The 18872-nt window shown below is 38.7% G+C and overlaps 1 protein-coding gene across 3 annotated transcripts in view; it reads left to right on the top strand.

Moving 5' to 3' along the window:
* G3BP1 (G3BP stress granule assembly factor 1) overlaps positions 1 to 12916 on the top strand; it is a 40897-nt gene extending 27981 nt beyond the window's left edge. For 2 of the 3 annotated variants that reach the window (XM_006089114.3, XM_014456170.2), the window contains exons 10-12: positions 55 to 183; positions 500 to 609; positions 5758 to 12916. In XM_006089114.3, the coding sequence (XP_006089176.1) occupies positions 55 to 183; positions 500 to 609; positions 5758 to 5964 (446 nt within the window). In that variant the 3' untranslated portion in view covers positions 5965 to 12916. The remainder of the gene's footprint in view (positions 1 to 54; positions 184 to 499; positions 610 to 5757) is intronic. The other variant, XR_002829375.1, reaches the window with a different exon arrangement.
* The last annotated feature ends 5956 nt before the right edge of the window (positions 12917 to 18872 follow it).

Raw genomic sequence — 18872 nt, 5'->3', positions numbered from 1 at the left:
ATAGTCACTGAAAGGTGTCTTTGTCTTTCATTGTTGCTTTTGTTTTCTCTTAAGTCCGTGAGGCTGGTGAGCAAGGCGATGTTGAACCTCGAAGAATCGTGCGACACCCTGACAGTCACCAACTCTTCATTGGCAATCTGCCTCATGAGGTCGACAAATCAGAGCTTAAAGATTTCTTTCAAAGTAGGTGATTGAGTTTTAAACACTAGCTTCATCTAATGCAGCACTGCCCAATAGAAATAGAAGATGAGTCACATATGTAATTATTTAACACAAAGTATCTAAGCTGTCATTTCAACATATAAAAATATGTAAAAGATGGTATATATTTTTCTATTCTCAGTCTTCAGAGTCATGTATTTTTAGACTTAATGCATGTCTTGTTTTGAACTAGCCACATTTCAAGTACTCTATAGCCATGTCCTATTGGATAGTGTGTGTGTAATATTTAAATGAAATGTCCTAATAAGTTATTTGAGAATTTGTATTTCACTTGCAGATTATGGGAATGTGGTGGAGCTGCGCATTAACAGCGGTGGGAAATTACCCAATTTTGGTTTTGTTGTGTTTGATGATTCTGAGCCTGTCCAAAAGGTCCTTAGCAACAGGGTAAGCAGCTTTTCATTTTTTTTTTTTTATAAGCATGTGTGTTGGCTCTTGGAATATTTATCCTTCGAACTATGTTTGATATGTAAAGTGCAATTTATTCCAACATGTTTGGTAATATATTCTATGATGTTCAACCCTTAGTATCAAAAGAACTGCCTGGGAGTTTAGAAAAACAAAGCTTCTGTCTAAATAACTTAGTTTTTTAATAAGTGAATGATGAGAATAATTCCGGATTCACTGAGAGTTATGCAAATTCCTTTTGGTGGTGGCTTATTGTGTAGAACATGAAATACAATGTTGCACTTAGCTAAGATAATTTAAGAGCCTGTTTGCCCTGGGTAGTCTTGGTATAAAACTGCAGCCTGGGTCATAACTATGAGGAGCTTTGCCTTTTATTCTATAAATAGTCTGGGTTTGGAGTCACATTACCTGAAACCACTTTTATTAAAATTACTGTTAGTCTTCCCTAGCCAGTTTGGCTCAGTGGATAGAGTGTCGGCCTGCGGACTGAAGGGTTCCTTAGATCAATTCCGGGTAAGGGCATATGCCAGGATTGCCGGCTCAATCCCCAATGTGGGGCGTGCAGGAGGCAGCCAGCCGATCAATGATTCTGTCTCATTGATGTTTCTCTCTCTGAAATCAATAAAAATATATTTTTAAAAAAATCACTGTTAGTCTAATTACAGAGGGATTCGTAGAATTGGAATTATCTTACTGATAGTTCTAAAGAACTCTTCCCTTCCCCGACAACTTTCATTAGCAAAAAATACTTCCTGTAGCACTAGTAGTAGAGAAGAACAGAGAGATAAATAATTGTTAATTTTCTGAGATGGATATGGGAATTTAAAAACCTCATTTTTTAAAATTTGAGGTAAAATTCACAAAACAAAATTAAGTCTTAATATATTTTATTAATATATTTTATTAATTTTTTACAGAGAGGAAGGGAGAGGGGTAGAGAGTTAGAAACATCGACGAGAGAGAAACATCGATCAGCTGCCTCCTGCACACCTTCTACTGGGTATGTGCCCGCATCCAAGGTACATGCCCTTGACTGGACTCAAACCTGGGACCCTTCAGTTCTCAGGCTGATGCTCTATCCACTGAGCCAAACCGGTTAGGGCTTAAAATATTTTTATTGAATTTTTAGAGAGGATGGGAGAGGGAGAGCGAGAAAGAGAAGCATTGATGTGAGAACTGAACATTGATCAGCTGCTTCCTGAAGGCCCCCTCCTGGAGATCCAGCCAATAACCCAGGCATGTGCCCTGACAGTGAATCGAACAATCAACTTTCAAATCATCAACCTTTTGGTGCATGGGGCAATCCCCAACAAACTGAGCCACACTGGCTCATTTTAGTTTTATTTTATTTACTTATTTTTAAATAAATTTTTATTGATTTCAGAGAGGTAGGGAAAGAGAAATAGAAACATCAATGATAAGAGAGAGTAATTGATTGGCTGTCTCCTGTACACCTCCTACTGGGGATTGAGCCCACAACCCAGGCATGTGCCCTTGACTGGAATTGAACCAGGGACCCTTCAGTCCGCAGGCCGACGCTCTATCCTCTGAGCCAAACCGGCTATGGCCTTAGTTCTATTTTTAAACTTTTTAATATGTTTGTTTCTTTTAAAAAATGGTTTCTATTCTAATTGACAGTCAATATTATAAGGTGTGCAGCATAGTGGTTAGACATTTATATAATTTACAAAGTACCCCCAATAAATTTAGTACAGTACAGTAACATTTATTAACACCTATCTAGTTTCAAAACATTTTCATCAGCCCTAGCTAATTTGGCTCAGTGGACACAGGCCCAAGTTGCAGGCTCTATCCCCAGTAGGGGGTGTGCAGGAGGCAGCCAATCAATGATTCTCATCATTGATGTTTTTATCTCACTTACCCTCTCCCTTCCTCTCTGAAATAAAAAAAGAAATCAGAAAAAAAAACACCCACAAAACAAAACCAAAAAAACCCCAAACATTTTCATCAAAAGTAAGTCCCTTACCCATTAAGCTGTCTCTTCCCATATCCTCTCTACCCAGCCCGTGGCAACCACTAATCTGCTTTCAGTCTCTGCAAATTAAAGCTACACGTTTTATTAACCATGTAATAGGAATGTTGTAGATCATTATTTCCCAGAGGTTCTCCAGAATGTTAATGGATATATTCTGCAAAGTTTGATGTGGTCATAACATTATGTGAGCCTTAACCTGTACGTATGCATCTTGAGTGCCAGTGAGATGTGTACATTGACTCCACTATTTTTGTGAAGCATCTCCTGCACAACTTTGAGAAGTGAGAAACTAACTTATTATCTCACTAAGGCCACAGAATATTGAACCCAGAAATCTCCAGTAGGCTTTGGATAAATCCATCATTGAGTATGCAATAGGTCTAGTGGCCAAGTTTTGTGGTGCAGCCTTGAATTGTTTCCTTACAGCAGGGGTGGGGAACATCTGGCCCGTGGGCTGTATAAGGCCCGCAAAATTATTTGGCCTGCCAAGGCATTAGGGGTGAGTTAATTAAATGTTTGACTAAATCTAGCAGCCTAATTCTTAAGTTGATAATTTTGTATGGCCCGTGAATGATGTTATAAATACCCAACTGGCCTTTAGCAGAAAAACGGTTCCTCACTCCTGCCTTGCAGGGTATGATATTCCCATACTGGCTTCCTAGTTAATTGCCCAAGATAGGGATTTGTTTCTTTTAATGAATGTGGGTAAGCCAGGACATCTTTATGTATAAGAATTGTTTGAAGTAAATTTTCTCAGAAAAGGGGCCGTATGTCTGATACCTTTTCATTCAGATTGCTTCTACCCTTATGATAACTCCCAGAGATGTTTTCCATAACTATGTTTCAAAATATCCCAGCCCAAACCTATGTCCCTTTAATCTTTCAGACTTTAATATGATTTTATTCTTCCCGTTGTATTAGAAGATTGCCTGTAACAGTGCTTCAGATTGTGTGTGAAGTGATTTATATAAAAATACTTACATTTATCTTAAGTGTTAAATAAAATATAAATGTGCAAATATAAATATATGTTTAATTAGAATTTAAAGTATAAATTAGAATTCAAAAAAGCCTTTTTTAAATGTATACTTTCAGATTATGTCTTTGTAGTTTGGGAACTTCAGATGTAACTTAATTTTTCCCTCATCTCACTGTATTGATAGAAATCCCTTCGGTAATTTTTTATGAGTACAGAAGTAGCTTATATAAGTCTGATGACCATGATATTTGACATGTTTTTGTGTAGCGTAGTGGTTCAAATCTTATACTTTCCAGTCTGGATGGCTTGGTTTACAGTCCTCTTCCATCACTCACTCACTAGTGCTGTGGCCCATGAGCTGAGAGTTCCTCAACCTTCCTGGCCCTTAGTTTGCTGGCCTCTAAAATAGGTATAACAACAACCCTCAGAGAGTTGTGAAGGTCAAATGAGAGAATACATGTGAAGCATATAGAACATGTATCTGCAGAGCAAGTTGTGTTAGATACTTATTTTTAAAAATATTTCAGTTAGCAAACAGGATTGCTAATGAAACATGTACATTGAATTCATTAGAATCTGAAGTAAACCTTTGTTCCTACTTTAGCTCTATTGGGTGAAAAGGAAAGCCAAAGACTTAGCGTGTATGTGTTTTCTTTTTCCTTTTAATAAGATAATGTTATCTTCATTGTCCTCAGTATTTTCAAAATTCTACTAAGGCAAATAGCATTTTGTGAAAATTTTCTATATACTAGAGGCCCGATGCATGAAATTCGTGCAAGGGACTCTGCCCTCGCACCCCTGGCTTCAACTAGACCAGCCGTGGGCAAACTACCGCCTGCGGGCTGGATCCGGCCCGTTTGAAATGAATAAAACTAAAAAAATAAAAGACTGTACCCTTTTATGTAATGATGTTTACTTTGAATTTATATTAGTTCACACAAACACTCCATCCATGCTTTTGTTCCGGCCCTCCGGTCCAGTTTAAGAACCCATTGTGGCCCTCGAGTCAAAAAGTTTGCCCACCTCTGAACTAGACAGTCATCCGGATGGTTGTCCAGATGGTCATTCTGCTGTTCAGCCATTCGGTTGATTTGCATATTACGCTTTTATTATTATAGATATAAAAGGCTAAGTGTTTGTCCTACCAGTAACTATGACGCACTGACCACCAGGGAGCAGATGCTCAACGCAGGAGCTGCAGTGACGCGCCCTGGCCATTTAAAAATAAGTGGCACCAAGGACCTGGCGCCAACAAACCAACACTGGGCTTCCCCCAAGTGGGACACAGGCCCTGCCACCTCCCTGGAGTGACACCCCACCAAATTGCAGCCAACACTGCTAAGACCCCATGGCACAAAATGTGCCCCACAGCCCAGCCCAGCCTGGAAATGGTGGCTGTGGGCGCCAGGTAATGACGTCACATAGCAACACTGGGCGTCCTCTCGCTAGAGACTAGCCTCCTTGGAGTTTCTTTAGCTAAGGAACCCAACTTGCTTTATAGCCAGGTGCAAACATTTTACAGTTTAACCAAATGTTTGTGAAGCGTTTTCCCGTGCCTCATCTCATTTGATCCTCACAGAAGTCCTGGAGTAGGTAGATAGGAGACTCGGTAGAATCCTATTTTCTTTTCATTAACAAGACGTGAATAACGATATTAAAATATTACTTCTAATTAATTTCCTTTCCGTGTGCACGAATCCGTGTAATGGGACACTAGTATTTCGATAAAATTAAAGCTTTTGAGGTGCATATGTACTTTGTATAAGTATGTGCAGCACAATCTTTCCACATTAGGTGATGGGGTTTTATTCAAAGGCTTGAAATTCATAGAGATGACAATTCTTATATTCTATTTATGTAATTCTATGGGAAAATAAGATCTACTTTAATAAAGTACAATTAGAGTTACTTGTGCTCCTATGCTGTTTAAATGGACTTTTTTGAACTAGCCTGCATACTCCTGCATATCTAATCACCTTTCCATGTTTTTGTTAATGGTAACATTATATATTCTGAATTTAAAACAAAAACTGAACTGTGAGGACATAGGTGATTTGTAAGCTGCTGGTTCTGTATAATAGCTTTGTTTTAACCTTGATAGTTGGTAGTTGGTCAGCACTGTGTGTAAATCTTCTCACCTTGACTCTTACAGCCCATCATGTTCAGGGGTGAGGTCCGTCTGAATGTGGAAGAGAAGAAGAATCGAGCTGCCCGGGAAGGAGACCGGCGAGATAACCGCCTGCGGGGACCCGGAGGCCCTCGAGGTGGGCTGGGTGGTGGAATGAGAGGCCCTCCCCGTGGAGGCATGGTGCAGAAACCAGGATTTGGAGTGGGAAGGGGAATTGCTCCAAGGCAGTGAATTGCTCTTCACTGATCTTCACGCAGCAGTACAAACCCCGTTCCTGCAGAATGGTGATTTCTTCAACCATCCTTTGGTATCTTGCAGTATGACCCTGGTCTCTTATAAACTGCTTAAGTTTGTACAATTTTACTTTTTGTGTTAATGGTGTGTGTTCCCTCCCTTCCTCTTTTCTCTCCTCACCTTTTATTCCTTCACTTCCAATTTTGTGGAATGATATTTTAGGAAAAATGGATTTTTAAAGAAGAAAAAAAAAAGACTGAATTTCCTTGCATTAGTTTGCATATACAGACTGGATTTTTTTTTTTTAAACAGCCATTTCCCCCAAAGGAATGTGTCGCTTATTACTGACATTTGGTATGTTTCATTCATTGGGATATTTCTTACTTATTTTCTACATGTTTCAAAAGCCTTTGAGAAATACAGGATTTGATAAACATTTTGAAGGCAGGAAAAACCCCAAAATTGTTTCTTTTGAGAGTCATGACTACCTTCTGGTGTGGAGAAACTGCCATTGGAAAAATTGACAATTTTGATTCTCGCTGGTATGGATAAAAACTGAATAAAAGATGTTAGTGAAGTTTTTTCTTTTGGTATGTGATCACAAAACAATTATAAAATCCACTCTTTTTACCATTGAAATTTAAATTGTGAGATAGGTTTTAAATGTCTAGAATGCAACTGATGTGCTTTTCTTAAATTATTAGGGGTTTTTTTGAAGTAGAATTTATTTTCATGTTTAATTTGTATTTGTTAAACAAACAAGAAAAGACAACACCCTCCCCACCACAATCCGAGGAACACAAAACCAGAGCAAAACTGTTGTGCCTTCTATTTATCTTTGATTCCGGTCTTGGCAATTGTTTAAAGAAAAATAATAAAAAAAAGTCTAGATTTGTTTTTTTCCAGGTTCAGAGTATGTTGGGAATTGTGGAACCCCTCTTTCACTGTGCGTCTTCTGTTCACTTGTTATGCTTTAGTCTGAAATTGAGTCTCAAACTGGAATGCCTTGAGGACGGGTGCTTCTGTAGAGGTCCTTTGACCTAAATAGCTCAGCATTTTATTTTGGTATCTATTCAGAATTCTAATCAGCCCACAAGAAGGAATGTGATTTTCATATTGGACTTTGCTGATATGCTTGAGTGTCTGCTAGTCTTTTTCCTTTAAATCATAGCTATACGGTAAATTTTCTGTTTTACTGGTTCTCTTTTATCGATGGACATGCAGTGGGTGTTTCTTTGAAATGGCCAATTCTTATTAAAATATTTCTGGGAAGAAAATTTAATCTGACATGTAGGTTAATACTCGTTTTATATAGTATGTTTGTTGAGTGCTGTGTATGACTTGGGTGAAGGGTTTGTTTACACATTTGTGAAGCAAGCCTTTGTGTAGTATCTTATCATTGTTACTAGTTGAAGGGCAACAAGGCTGTCAAATTTAACTTATTTTCTTCTTAACAGTATTCATCTTTAGGACTGTTGTTTGAGGATAGTGTGAGTAGGAATAGGAATGTTTGTTTTGCTGTTACTGGGAAACTAGGTTTGCTGAAGGGTGTAGTCTTAAACTAAAATGAAATTTGATGTTATCAGTTGGTCCTCAATACCTCAAATATTTGAAAATTGGCAGCATCTCCTTCATATAAAGAAACTTATATAACTGAATCACACGGCTGTTTTGGTGTTCAGTTTAAATGATTATTTGGTAACCACTTCATTTGGCCTAGCCAGTGATAATTAGGAGAAATCCAGCTTATACTTCTGTAGCTTATATTAAGCTTGTTGTGGAAAGGAAAAAAACTTAGCCTGAGTTATTTTTGCAGTAACTGTAAAGACATAAATTATGGATAACCTAGAAATCATTTTTCACAAGTGAATACTAAACCATGCATTTCAAAATAGGAGTTCTTTCTACTCAGGTTTAAGGGTACTAACTAGATGCCGTGGTACCCAATTTGGGGCTGTTATATCCTAGACTAGAGGACATTGGAAATGTGTGAGGTTGTGAAGGGTGTTGGAGGGGGACACTGCATTTGGCATTTAGTGGGTAGGTATCAACAATGCACATGTTCTGTAAAAATGAAGCAACTGCATTAAAAATAGATAGTTTCCTATAAATGCATGATGGGCGGAGCAGTGGATTACTACAACTGGAGTTGAAGACTCATTCCTTTGCAGTAAAGCTTCAGATAAATAAAAATAAATGAATTAGCAAATAGATAGCTCTTTCAGCAATTATAGTAACATCTACTGTAAGTTATCTCATTTTCCTTCATTTGTACCAATATGTGGTTTTAAAAAATTTTTGGAGAAGGTAGCATTATGCTAGATGCTGCTTGTAACTTGTTGCAGGGAGTTACTGTGTAATCCCAGAAAACAAAAGTTTACTTGAGTAATTTCAGCTCATCAGAATTTGGGTGATTGTGGAGTTTTGAATAGCATAGGACTTTTATATGTAGGATTTAGCATCATGTTTTAACACTATAAAAATCCTGGTATCTTTGTTTCCATTATTGCTGATGGAATAAACATGATACCGTAGAGATACATATATTCACACAGATACAAAGTGAAAATAAAATAAGGCAAGATTTTTCTATAGGCAGCATCAGCTCATCATATTCAATCTTTTCAGGTTTTAAAATATAATTTTTCATTTCTAGGAATGGCCCAGTGTCTAGTTCTTTTCTACTGAGCTTAACACCCTTACTTACTTATCTAGTAACTTACTAGGTATAAGATTAGTTCAATGTGCATCTTCATCTTTTAAGAACTGTTGAAAATAAATACACCTTGGGACTTAAAAAAGTACTTTTATTTGCTTTTATGGTGAGGTTGGTCTTGACTTGTGTATGCCTTTGTTCTCAACTTTTTGAGCTTTTGCTGGGGAGCAGTGAAAAGAATTATCCAAAAATAATTATTTGAGTAGGTTACTGCACAGTATTAGTTAAATTGCACTTTAGTTTAGGTTGGAAAAATAATTTTCACGACTCTGTGGATTAGGTACTGTTTTCCCCAAAGTAATAGATAAAGGAGAAACGGCATCAGGGCAGCTATGTGACTAGGCCTCCAAACCATCCATGTAGCAAGGAGCAGATTGACCTCCGAAACTGATGCTTTTTCTCCAAAACCAAAATGCCTACATATGTACATTTGAATGACATATCAATATATAGGATATGACCATATAATTACTACAGTATAGAAACCAGGGTCTATAAAACATTCATAACAAGGTTAGCATTTCTGTTCTTCATTTCCATAGGGTAAATAATATAATGTAAATGATTTGTATAGGGCTTCTTTTGATATGCAGACTATTTGGTAACAATAATGACTTATTAGATTAATTTCTTATCTGGTTTGATAATACATTTAGAAATCTGGATGTGAATAATATTTTTATCAGAGCATAATCCAGGTGAATTTATAGCAGTTATGTTTTGTGCTTATAACTGCCATCCTCTGATACTTCCTTCACCCCTTTATTTGAAAATCCTTGTAGAGTTTAATGAGTTAGTGGAAAATGAGGCACTTTATAGAAAATAATTCGTTAGAATCTGTATGGAAATAATCTTCCTATGAGGTTTAAATTTGTAGACCATTGTTTATGCTGAATGGCCTATTTCTTTTATGTAAATGGTTGCATTTGTCAAACCTACTGATCTAAAGATATCTTTTATATTGAAGTTTTATTTTTGTGCTACTTAAAAGAATTTCTGCAGGAACTGCATACAGATGACCTTTTAATTAAGCAATCTTGAACTTTAAAAAGAAGCAACTTCAACATTTATTTGAATATAGGGTTCTAGCTAATTGCCTAATATACTGAAAATGGGCATTGGATAATCATGACAGTCTTTCACAAATGTTTAAAAACCTTAGGAATGAATGTTAGCAACTTAGCAATGTCTTATGTGGAATGAGGTTGTAGATTTAACTTGCTGATCAAGTATTGGCTATGTGGTACTAGATAATTATATAAGGATTTCTGCTTTTAAGGTAGTAATTCCTTTTGGGATTTTCATTTGTGTATACTGTGATATTGAAGTTCTGGGGACCATAGGCAGGCTTGTGAATTCTTACTAAACTAAAGGAAAAATGGTGGCACATGTGAGATTAAACTTCCATTTATATTCTTTTTAGTGACTATGTATGTAGCTCAGAGTAATGCTGAAATTAGACTGCTTTGCTTGTGCTTTCATGAAACAGTCTCTCATCGTGGCCTGAATGAATAAAGAGTTGATTAGAGGTGGCCTAAAAGCACTAGTTTTATTTGTTTTGATTTATGCTACAGTATGGCTTAGAATAAAGGTTGTTCGCTTTTTGATTATGTCACTTATTTTGAAAACCTTGGATAGTCTTCTTCTCCAATTTCCATTTGAACCTGGTAGCTTTTTTTTTTTTTAGTTCCCTGAGAGAAGAAAATAGTATTGGAAGTCAGTTCCACTATTACTCCCATAAACCATGTGACCTGGCCAACTAGAAATCCACACGTTTTGCACTTTGAAACGTGGCCCATGTCACAGATTCCAAGGGACTTGCATCTACCCAATGTGTCTTATTTTCTTAAAAAAAGAAAATTAAGGGATGTTTACCAAAAATTTACTATTGAATTATTTTAACAAATCTTTTTTCATAAACCCACTTAGGGGAAGTTTGCCTATTTTGGTAGTAATTTCAGGGATGATCATATCTTCTTTAATCTAGATATAAGCAGTTTTAACTATTGTTATAATTATCCATTTTGGTTACTGAAACTTTCCCCAAGCTTTGTTAGAACCACCTATTTTACTTTGGATTTTATTTAAATTCTTAAATGTCTTTGTGAAGATTGTGTATGTATACTGATTTGGCCCTTTTAAATGAAGGCATGCTGAGAAGCTGGCATAAGGGAGTAAGGAGAAGAAAAGAACTTCCCTTCCTTTAAAGATTCAGTGCACACTTAAGTAGATTGTAGAACATAACTTGTTAAAAAAATTCATATAGGTAGTTGTTAGCTTTTGAAGATGAGTGACGTGGAGGTGGAACTTAGCTGATGGTATAGAAATCATTTTGTGAATTATAAGGAAAAAAACCATAATTTTTAAATGAGAAACAATTGAATGTTTCCTTAAAAGATTTCTTCTCATTCTGATTATTAGCACAAGCGACAGAAGAGGCTCCTAGAATTCATTGAATCATAGAAAATTAGTGCTGGAAAGGACTAAAATGATTTGTATAACACCTTCATTTTTCCAAAGATCTAGGTGCTCAGAGAATTAATTATTGGCACAGAGTCCCAGATCGGCCTGTAGAAGTAACACGGAGGGGATTGCTAGTCCTCCCTGGGCTGGCTGAAGATCCGGATATGGGAGAAAGGGGAAGGAGCCACATTTTACATGCTCACTCAGTTGCTCCTATATAGCTCAGTTTTCATACCTAGGTTTACTCCATTTCCTTAGAACTGTCTTAATGCCCACTTCTACCAGGGCCTGTTGAAAGACATTAACATGTGCTCCCCTCAGGGATGGGTTTACTACTAGCTGTCAGAAAGCTATTGGGTATCCTAATGTGTTAATAGCTGAAACTCAGCTGTAATTTTCTCCTAAATCTGTCAGCATTTTACATTCTGTACATTGTGGTGCTTTTCCACCTTGTATTATAACTGTAAGCTCCTAAGGGGCAGCCATTTGGTCTTAGGCAGGTACCCTGTTCAGTGCCTGGCAGTGCCGTGTGTGTATCAGGGTCCTAACCTTCCTTTCCAGTGATTTTCCCCATTCTTCATGGAAGCGATGCTCCAGCCATCCTGAACTACTCCTGGCTCCTCTGAGAGGCCAGGCATTGCGACTCCGTGGCTTCAAGTCCTCTCTCTTCCCTGAAGATACACTTGCATCTGCTCTCCCCCGTCCAGATTCCTTGCCATCAAAGTCATTTTTTTGAAGATCCAGTTCAAGAACTAATTGTTATTTTTCCCTGAGAGAGAAAAGATCTGCAACAGGAGCGGGGAACCTTTATTTGGTGGTTGATCTGGCCAGAATTTGAAATGAGGAACAAACTCATTCCCATCTTCTTTCCTTCCACATTGTCCCTTCTGTTTGACAGTCTGTCCCAATCTTCATTTTTTAAAAATATGTGTTCCTAGAGCACTTTCTACCTTTCTCCTAGCTGAAAACTTATGCCTTCAACCTGGAATTAGAATGACCTGTATCTGTTATACTACATCATTAGACCACAGCTCCTAGAGGACAAGGACTGGGAAATTAATCCCAGCACTCCACCAAAGGTACAGTGACTATAGGAAAGAGGCATTTAATGATGACTCATTGAGTTGAATGAATTAATGTATTTCTGTTTTCATTTTCAAAAGGGAGGTATGCCTAGAGCCAGGACTTAATTGAATAAATTTTAGGCACTATGACATTTCATAGTGGAGGGGATTGTTGGGAAATTTTAAGGGGGCTGGGGGAGTGGAGGAGAGAGGAAGTCACTGGTCATTTTGAGGTACTTCCATCCTTGGCCTGACTTAAGTGCCCAGTATATCCCAGGCATTTGTTTGTATGTAGAAGAATTTTATGTGCCAAATTTCATTTCTTTTCACAAGCCTACTCCATTGTTCTTTCAGTTCATGTCATCACCCATGCCCCAAGTCTAAGTTGTCTGCTTCCCTTTTTCTTGCTCCCCACATCCAGTGTCCAGCTAAGTCTTACCAGTTCTACCTCAACAGTCTTTTCACATCTCTTCCTCCTCACTGGGACAATTTCAGTGGCCTCTCAGCTTCCTTGACCTCTTCTTACCCCAGCCTACTTATACCCCATGCTAGATTCATCTTACTGAAACAGCTCTGACTATGGTCCCATGTATGTGTTCTATCTCCCCTGCTAGACTGTAAGCTCCTGATGGGCAGGATCTGTGTCTGAGTCATATTTGTATCTCCCTAGTGCACATATCAATAAATATTTCTTGAATTAATAATATAAAGCCTGTCTTAAGTGAAGTGATGTTTTCCAGATCATATGTAGGTTTCTTTCTGGGGTAATTGCAAGACTTCAAAAGTTCTTTAACATACAAAGTTGGTTGAATAATAACAACTATGGATTAACCACAAAGAAAATTTCAGAAAACTTTAATTTTTTTTCATTGGAATCAGCATGGATATGTGTATATGGATGGTTCAATAAATATATTTTTATATACATGTATCACAGAAATTTTACATTCCATCTTCAAACTGCAGAAATAGACTTTTTTTTTTACAAGCCAAAAAATAATTGCCATAACTTTTATGACTTCATGCAAAACAGGGAGGAGTAAGGGGCAAAAGGGAATAGGTTGGTTAAGGTTAAGAGTCCTGTAAGAAGTAAAAATGTTACATTAAGGAAGCGATTGCTTAACACGCTGCTTAAGGTGGTAGCCAAACAAATCCTTAACTGCAGCATTAAGGCCATACCAAGTTTATACATATATACAAAGAAATTTCCATATAAAAGACATACTGTCACATTTACTTGTGGGAAAGGATGAGGAGCTTTGTGAGTAATTCTGACCCAGTTTTCCAGGCCACGTAATTGTTTAAGATTTCCCTAGGCTATTTCTTAGAACTCTCTTTTACTTTGGCTAGCTGTCAGTTACTACTCTGTGGGCTTACGACTTTTGTAGTCTCTTACGTGGAAGTATGAGTGATCTTGAACTTCCATCATAGGTGATCAAGCACTTTGTAGCTTAACTAATTCACACTGCCCAGCGCAGCATATATTTTACATCTCCCTAAAGTATGGGAATCACAGAATTGTAACTTCAGTTGTCTTACCTGTAGCAGTCTCCACAGCCTGTGCTGGCATTGTCACCTGAAGAATTATAGGTGCCCTTCTGTTCTTTGGGGTTAAAAATAACTTTGAGTAGCTATAGTGTAATGAATTGATGTGTGAGGTTTCAGGTTAGATATGCTGGAGCTCTTGAAAGTTAATAAATACTAAACGTTTACCCCACCCCCTGTCACAACACATTTCAGTTGGCAGCTACCTTTTTGGAAAAAAAGAAATGTAAAAATGTAAAGTCACTTGCAGAAGAATTCTGCCTAAATATCAAATCAGGTAACTGTTAAGACAAAGGGTAGGTCTTTTGTGCGGACACCTAAACTAATGAAATGGAGCAAACACGAAGGGTACGTCCTCTGGAGATGGCTGCAGTTACGCAGGAGCCATTTGCTTTGGTGAGACTTGAGATCGGACACTGGTTCTATTGGCAGAAACTGGCCTCTTAGTGGATAATCTTGAGTAAAAAAAAAAAAAGTTAAAACTAAGTTTATGATAAATCATTTAAATAAAATACCCTTTCCCCCAGTGAATGAGTGAGCCTTTATTTGATAATTTCCAACTCACTTTGGACTGTTTTAAATCAATCTAATACTGCTTTCTCATTAATGTCTTAGCTGTGAATTGGATATCACCAGTAGTCCTGTTCATCCTGTTATCAGGTATGCCTCCTGGGTGTTCACAAATATGGCTGCAAGTTAATTTGGTCTCCTCCCATGGGTTGGTTCCCTGGGCCAGTCAAGTGTGAGAATGAGGTCTCTGGAACTGGCCTTCCTGGGAGAGAGGACCAAATAATTTGTGATTTGGAAGCACTTTAGTATGTTTGAACACTTAGAAAGTGAGCAGTCACTGTCCCTTTCAATCATTCACCAGCCGCTCTTTGCCCAAATGACACTAGTTCTTTATATTGAAGTAATTCTCAGTTTTAGAGAAGTGATTTTAGCCAACAGGTCGATCGTGACAATGAGATCCAGACAAGGAGACCTGGACACCCCTTGACAACCTTACTAGAGGGCTTAGAAGTATTAAGGGTTTTTTCTTGGTCACTTTGTGGTTCACTTTGTACATTTCAATGTAATTACAGAAGGGGAAGATGTCCAGTTTTTCGAACTTAGAGGCAGCTGAGGTCCTTGCTGTGACTTGTCTTGAAATTAGAATTTGGCTGCATAGTTTTCTTGGGTTCTTTTTGAGACCTTTGCACCATTGTTTGTCTAATATGCACAAGAATCACATTGGGTAGGCGTTTCATCTGTCCAATAGACAAGTAGGATGCACCCCTTTGGGATTTAACTATTGTTAGTGCTGAAAATACTATAATGGATTAAGTCTTGGAAAATAGAACGATTAAAATATGAAATAATATGGCAAATTCATGGTATTTTAAATTTAATGCTTTGAAATGCATTATGGGAACACCCACTTTTTTAGTTTCTTACTATATTCTGGCTAAATGGCATGCTCAGAGCATGGTACACATACCTTTGAAAGAGGTAGAAATACCTAATGTGGAAAAAAATTGATTTTAGCAAACTACTTACTTGATATGTAAGCACCACTTTTAAAAAAGATTTGGGCCAATCATTTACTAGGGTAGGTAATTCTAATCTCTTTCCCCACAGTATTCTTTTTAAAGAGTTTAATCAAGAAAGGCAACTCTTTCTGAAAGAAACTTTTCATTTTACACACTAGCAATGACTTGATTAAAAACCAGTTACATTTGTCTTTTTAAAAAATTCATATTTGGCTTTTTTCCTCTTCACACCTTTTTTTCTTTATGAACATGACTTCATGCTTTGACTAGGGAGAGATGCTCTAGGTTGGGAGAAGTCATTTTAGATGCAGCTGAAAATAAAAAGGACATGCTAGGCTATACTTTCCTTCCAGGTCAGCTCTGTTTTCTAATTCAGTTTAACAAAAGGTAATAGTATTTGCACCACAAGCTCTCCTTTAGAAGTACCTGCATGTACTAAGTACTGGCTGGCTGGCTGGCAAAAGATGAAGCTCTAGAAAGTTTTTCAGAGTCACCATAAACCAGCAATCTCAGTGTAGAATCAGGACTTGATTGTATCTCTATTATCCCCTCTCCAGTGCCTACTGAGCACAACCTAAGTGCTTCCTATATGTCGGGGTGAATTAATGCCCTTGAAGATGTGAATTTCTAGTGGGTACTGTGTCTACTTGTAAGATGAAGGAAAAGGTAAGTTCCCCCAAATAAGTATAGAGAATCTGAATGAGGCTGGAAGTGTAAGCTAATGGGAAGGAGATAGAATGAACTCTCGGCCCCTGAAGGTGTGCCCCGGGTCTGTTAGAACTTTAAGGTTGTTATGATGTGCTCCATGCTTTATCTGTGCCTACCATTCACAACACTTGAACCAAACGGATAATCACGGTACCTTGTACATGCCCCTTGTTTTTTTTACCTCCATGTTTTTACTCCTGTTATTCCCTCTGCTGGAATACTCTTTCCTCATCTGTCAAAATCTCACCTGTTCTTTAAGGTGCTACTGCTCAAATGGCCCTCAGGTCTTGAAAGGCTCCATGATCTGTTTTCTGCCCACTTTGGGCACCCTCTTTTCTCGTACATATTTCCTGCATTCCTCATTAGTGATTGTTTTGGAAGTTCTATTGTCCCCTCTTACATTGTAAGAAAAGAGGCTTTTATTCTGATGCTCTGCTTTTACACTGCACTTCTTGCCACAGTGATTTAATAAACAGCAGGTGGATGGATGACAGGCAGGTGTAGGGAGGTTAGTCCTGGCTATGACACGAACTATGGAGACCTCCTCCCTGAGCTTCCACTTCTGACATGACCCCGAGAGGCCGAGCTGCTTTTTCCATGCTGAGACATTGTGAAAAATCATATCAAGGCAATTAATTACATAGCACATAGCAGTTACCTACACACCCAGTGACCCTGACGGCTCACTCAACAGGCCATTCAGAGTGCCCTTTGTCTCACCAGCATGCAGAGCTATGCAGGACTGGCCCTGGCCTTCAGAGCAGTGGCCCACACATTCTGGCATCACTGCTGTAGCTCATGGTCCTGTTCTGCCAAAGGCCAAGCTTCTGGATGCAGGTGGAGAGACATGGACAGGCCAACCGAGTACTAGGAACTGGAGTAAGCAGAGGCCTTGTCCCGTGAACTGGTCTGGCCTAGTTTGTGCACATCAAGTCACTTAAGGGATTGTTAGGTCAGAAGCAAAAGGATGGGGAGACAAGCAGCAGCTTCTACTTAAAAAAAATTTTTTTTTTTTTAAATTCTCACCTGAGAAATGTGATGTGAGAGAAACATGGACTGGTTGCCTTCTGCACGCACCCTGACCAGGGCCAGGGCCAGGGCCAGCGAGGAGCCTGCAATTGAGATATGTGCCCTTGACTGGAACCGACCCCGGGGCTCTTGGGTCCACAGGCTGACGCTCTATCACGGAGCCAAACTGGCTACGGTCTGCCCCCACTTTTATTACTCATTTCAATGGCATCTCATAGAGAGGTGCTCCCTCTTTACCTGAACACCTGCTTGGGGTAAGTAGTTACTCGTATTTAAAAGATGAAACCACAATTATATAAATCCAGATAGTAAACCTGTCCTCCAAGAGCGGTTCCTGTGAGACCCAATTTCTCGCCTCTGAATTCTTTCTCTGGTCTCTATTACCACATTATCCCCTGGGTTGGAGGACTCCTATCCAGATCACATATCACTTCACTAAGTTTAAATTCTGTAGTTAGGGACAGTCCTCTGATTCCTGTGCCTTGCAATGTTTGTAGGATGTGCCTCGTCTTAGTTGAATGAATGTTTTAAAGGGATTCCAGATTTAGGGAAGACCTCCAGAAAAGGTGTAGTCCTTACTCTTGATTCCAGGCAAATCTAGGCCACTCTGGAAACACAGTTAACTCCTGCAGGACTGTTAGCAGGGAGTGTGTTGTCACTGTCCTCCAAATGCCATCGATTCCCACCTGCCCACTGCTCACCCTGCGTGGGTTCTTCCATAACTCTAGCTGGAACATGGCCTCACATCAGCTCTAAATCCTTCATGTACCAGACACTGGATTAGTAGATGCTCAACCTTTTAAGGTGGGCTGATAAGTTTATGTTGCTTATGACCAAGTTCTGAGAAGATGAAGACCGAGGATTGTCTCGTTTGGTTCTTGATCTAAAAGATGATGGATTTCCATCCTAGTACAAGATAGTACTCCCTGGTATTTAACAGATTATCGGAGTTAAATTTTTGTATACTGGAAAGTACCAAAGGCTCCATAATTTTTATTAAGTTATAAGATTCAGTTAAAATGGACTAATCTCATATATTCTGCTTTTTAATGACAAACTACATCAATTACTTATTTTATAGTCAACAATTTGGGAGGAGGGGGGTGACTGAGGTCACAGGGTGAAATAATTTGTTGAAGGTCAAAAACAGAAAGTGGAAGATGTAAACCTGTCAAGCCTGTTTCCAAATTTTAGCTTCCCATTGTCTTTAGAATCATGTCCAAATTCTGCAAGGTTTCGACTTGGGCTGGTGAAAGGAACTTTTGGAGCCCACTGTCCTCAACTGTAAAATGAGAAAAAAGATCAGGGCCATTGTGGAAATTCTGTTATTTAATTTAAAAACACACAGGAGGTGTTCAATAGCAGTATTGTGATAGTCCAGGTTTCTTCACAGTCCGCTACTACTCTGCATGTGAATGGCAACTATTCGCAGAACTTAATATGGTGCCTTCTGTTCAGTGGGTGCTCTCATCTCTGGGTAAAAGGGATGCAGGTGCTTGATCAGTGTAACCAGGACTAGAATTGAGGTCTCTAGAGCGTGCCCAGGCGCAGCAGTGAGCATAGAGTGATTCACCAGTGAGGAGGGCCTTGAGCTGGTCATGAGATGTCAGTCAGCTGCTCCGAAGGATTTGGCCTTTTGGAGCCTGTCTGGGTTTGGAAAGAAAGCTCTTTGATGACCTCTTCTGGCAAACAGGAAGAAGTGATGAGAGATTGAAATCCTGAGAATGCTTTCCAGTTTGCAGTGTAGGGGTGGAGTTAGCAGTCATGATGTCATTTTACCTGGACATTGGACCTGTGATGTGGAGATTACTGTCCCTGAACCATAAAGAAACGGAAGGTCAGAGAGGTAAT

The sequence above is a fragment of the Myotis lucifugus genome, unplaced genomic scaffold, assembly GCF_000147115.1.
Source record: "Myotis lucifugus unplaced genomic scaffold, Myoluc2.0 scaffold_56, whole genome shotgun sequence".
Taxonomy (NCBI): Eukaryota; Metazoa; Chordata; class Mammalia; order Chiroptera; family Vespertilionidae; genus Myotis; species Myotis lucifugus.
Note: the sequence above shows the minus strand (reverse complement) of the source record. Positions and strands in the feature narration are given on the sequence as shown.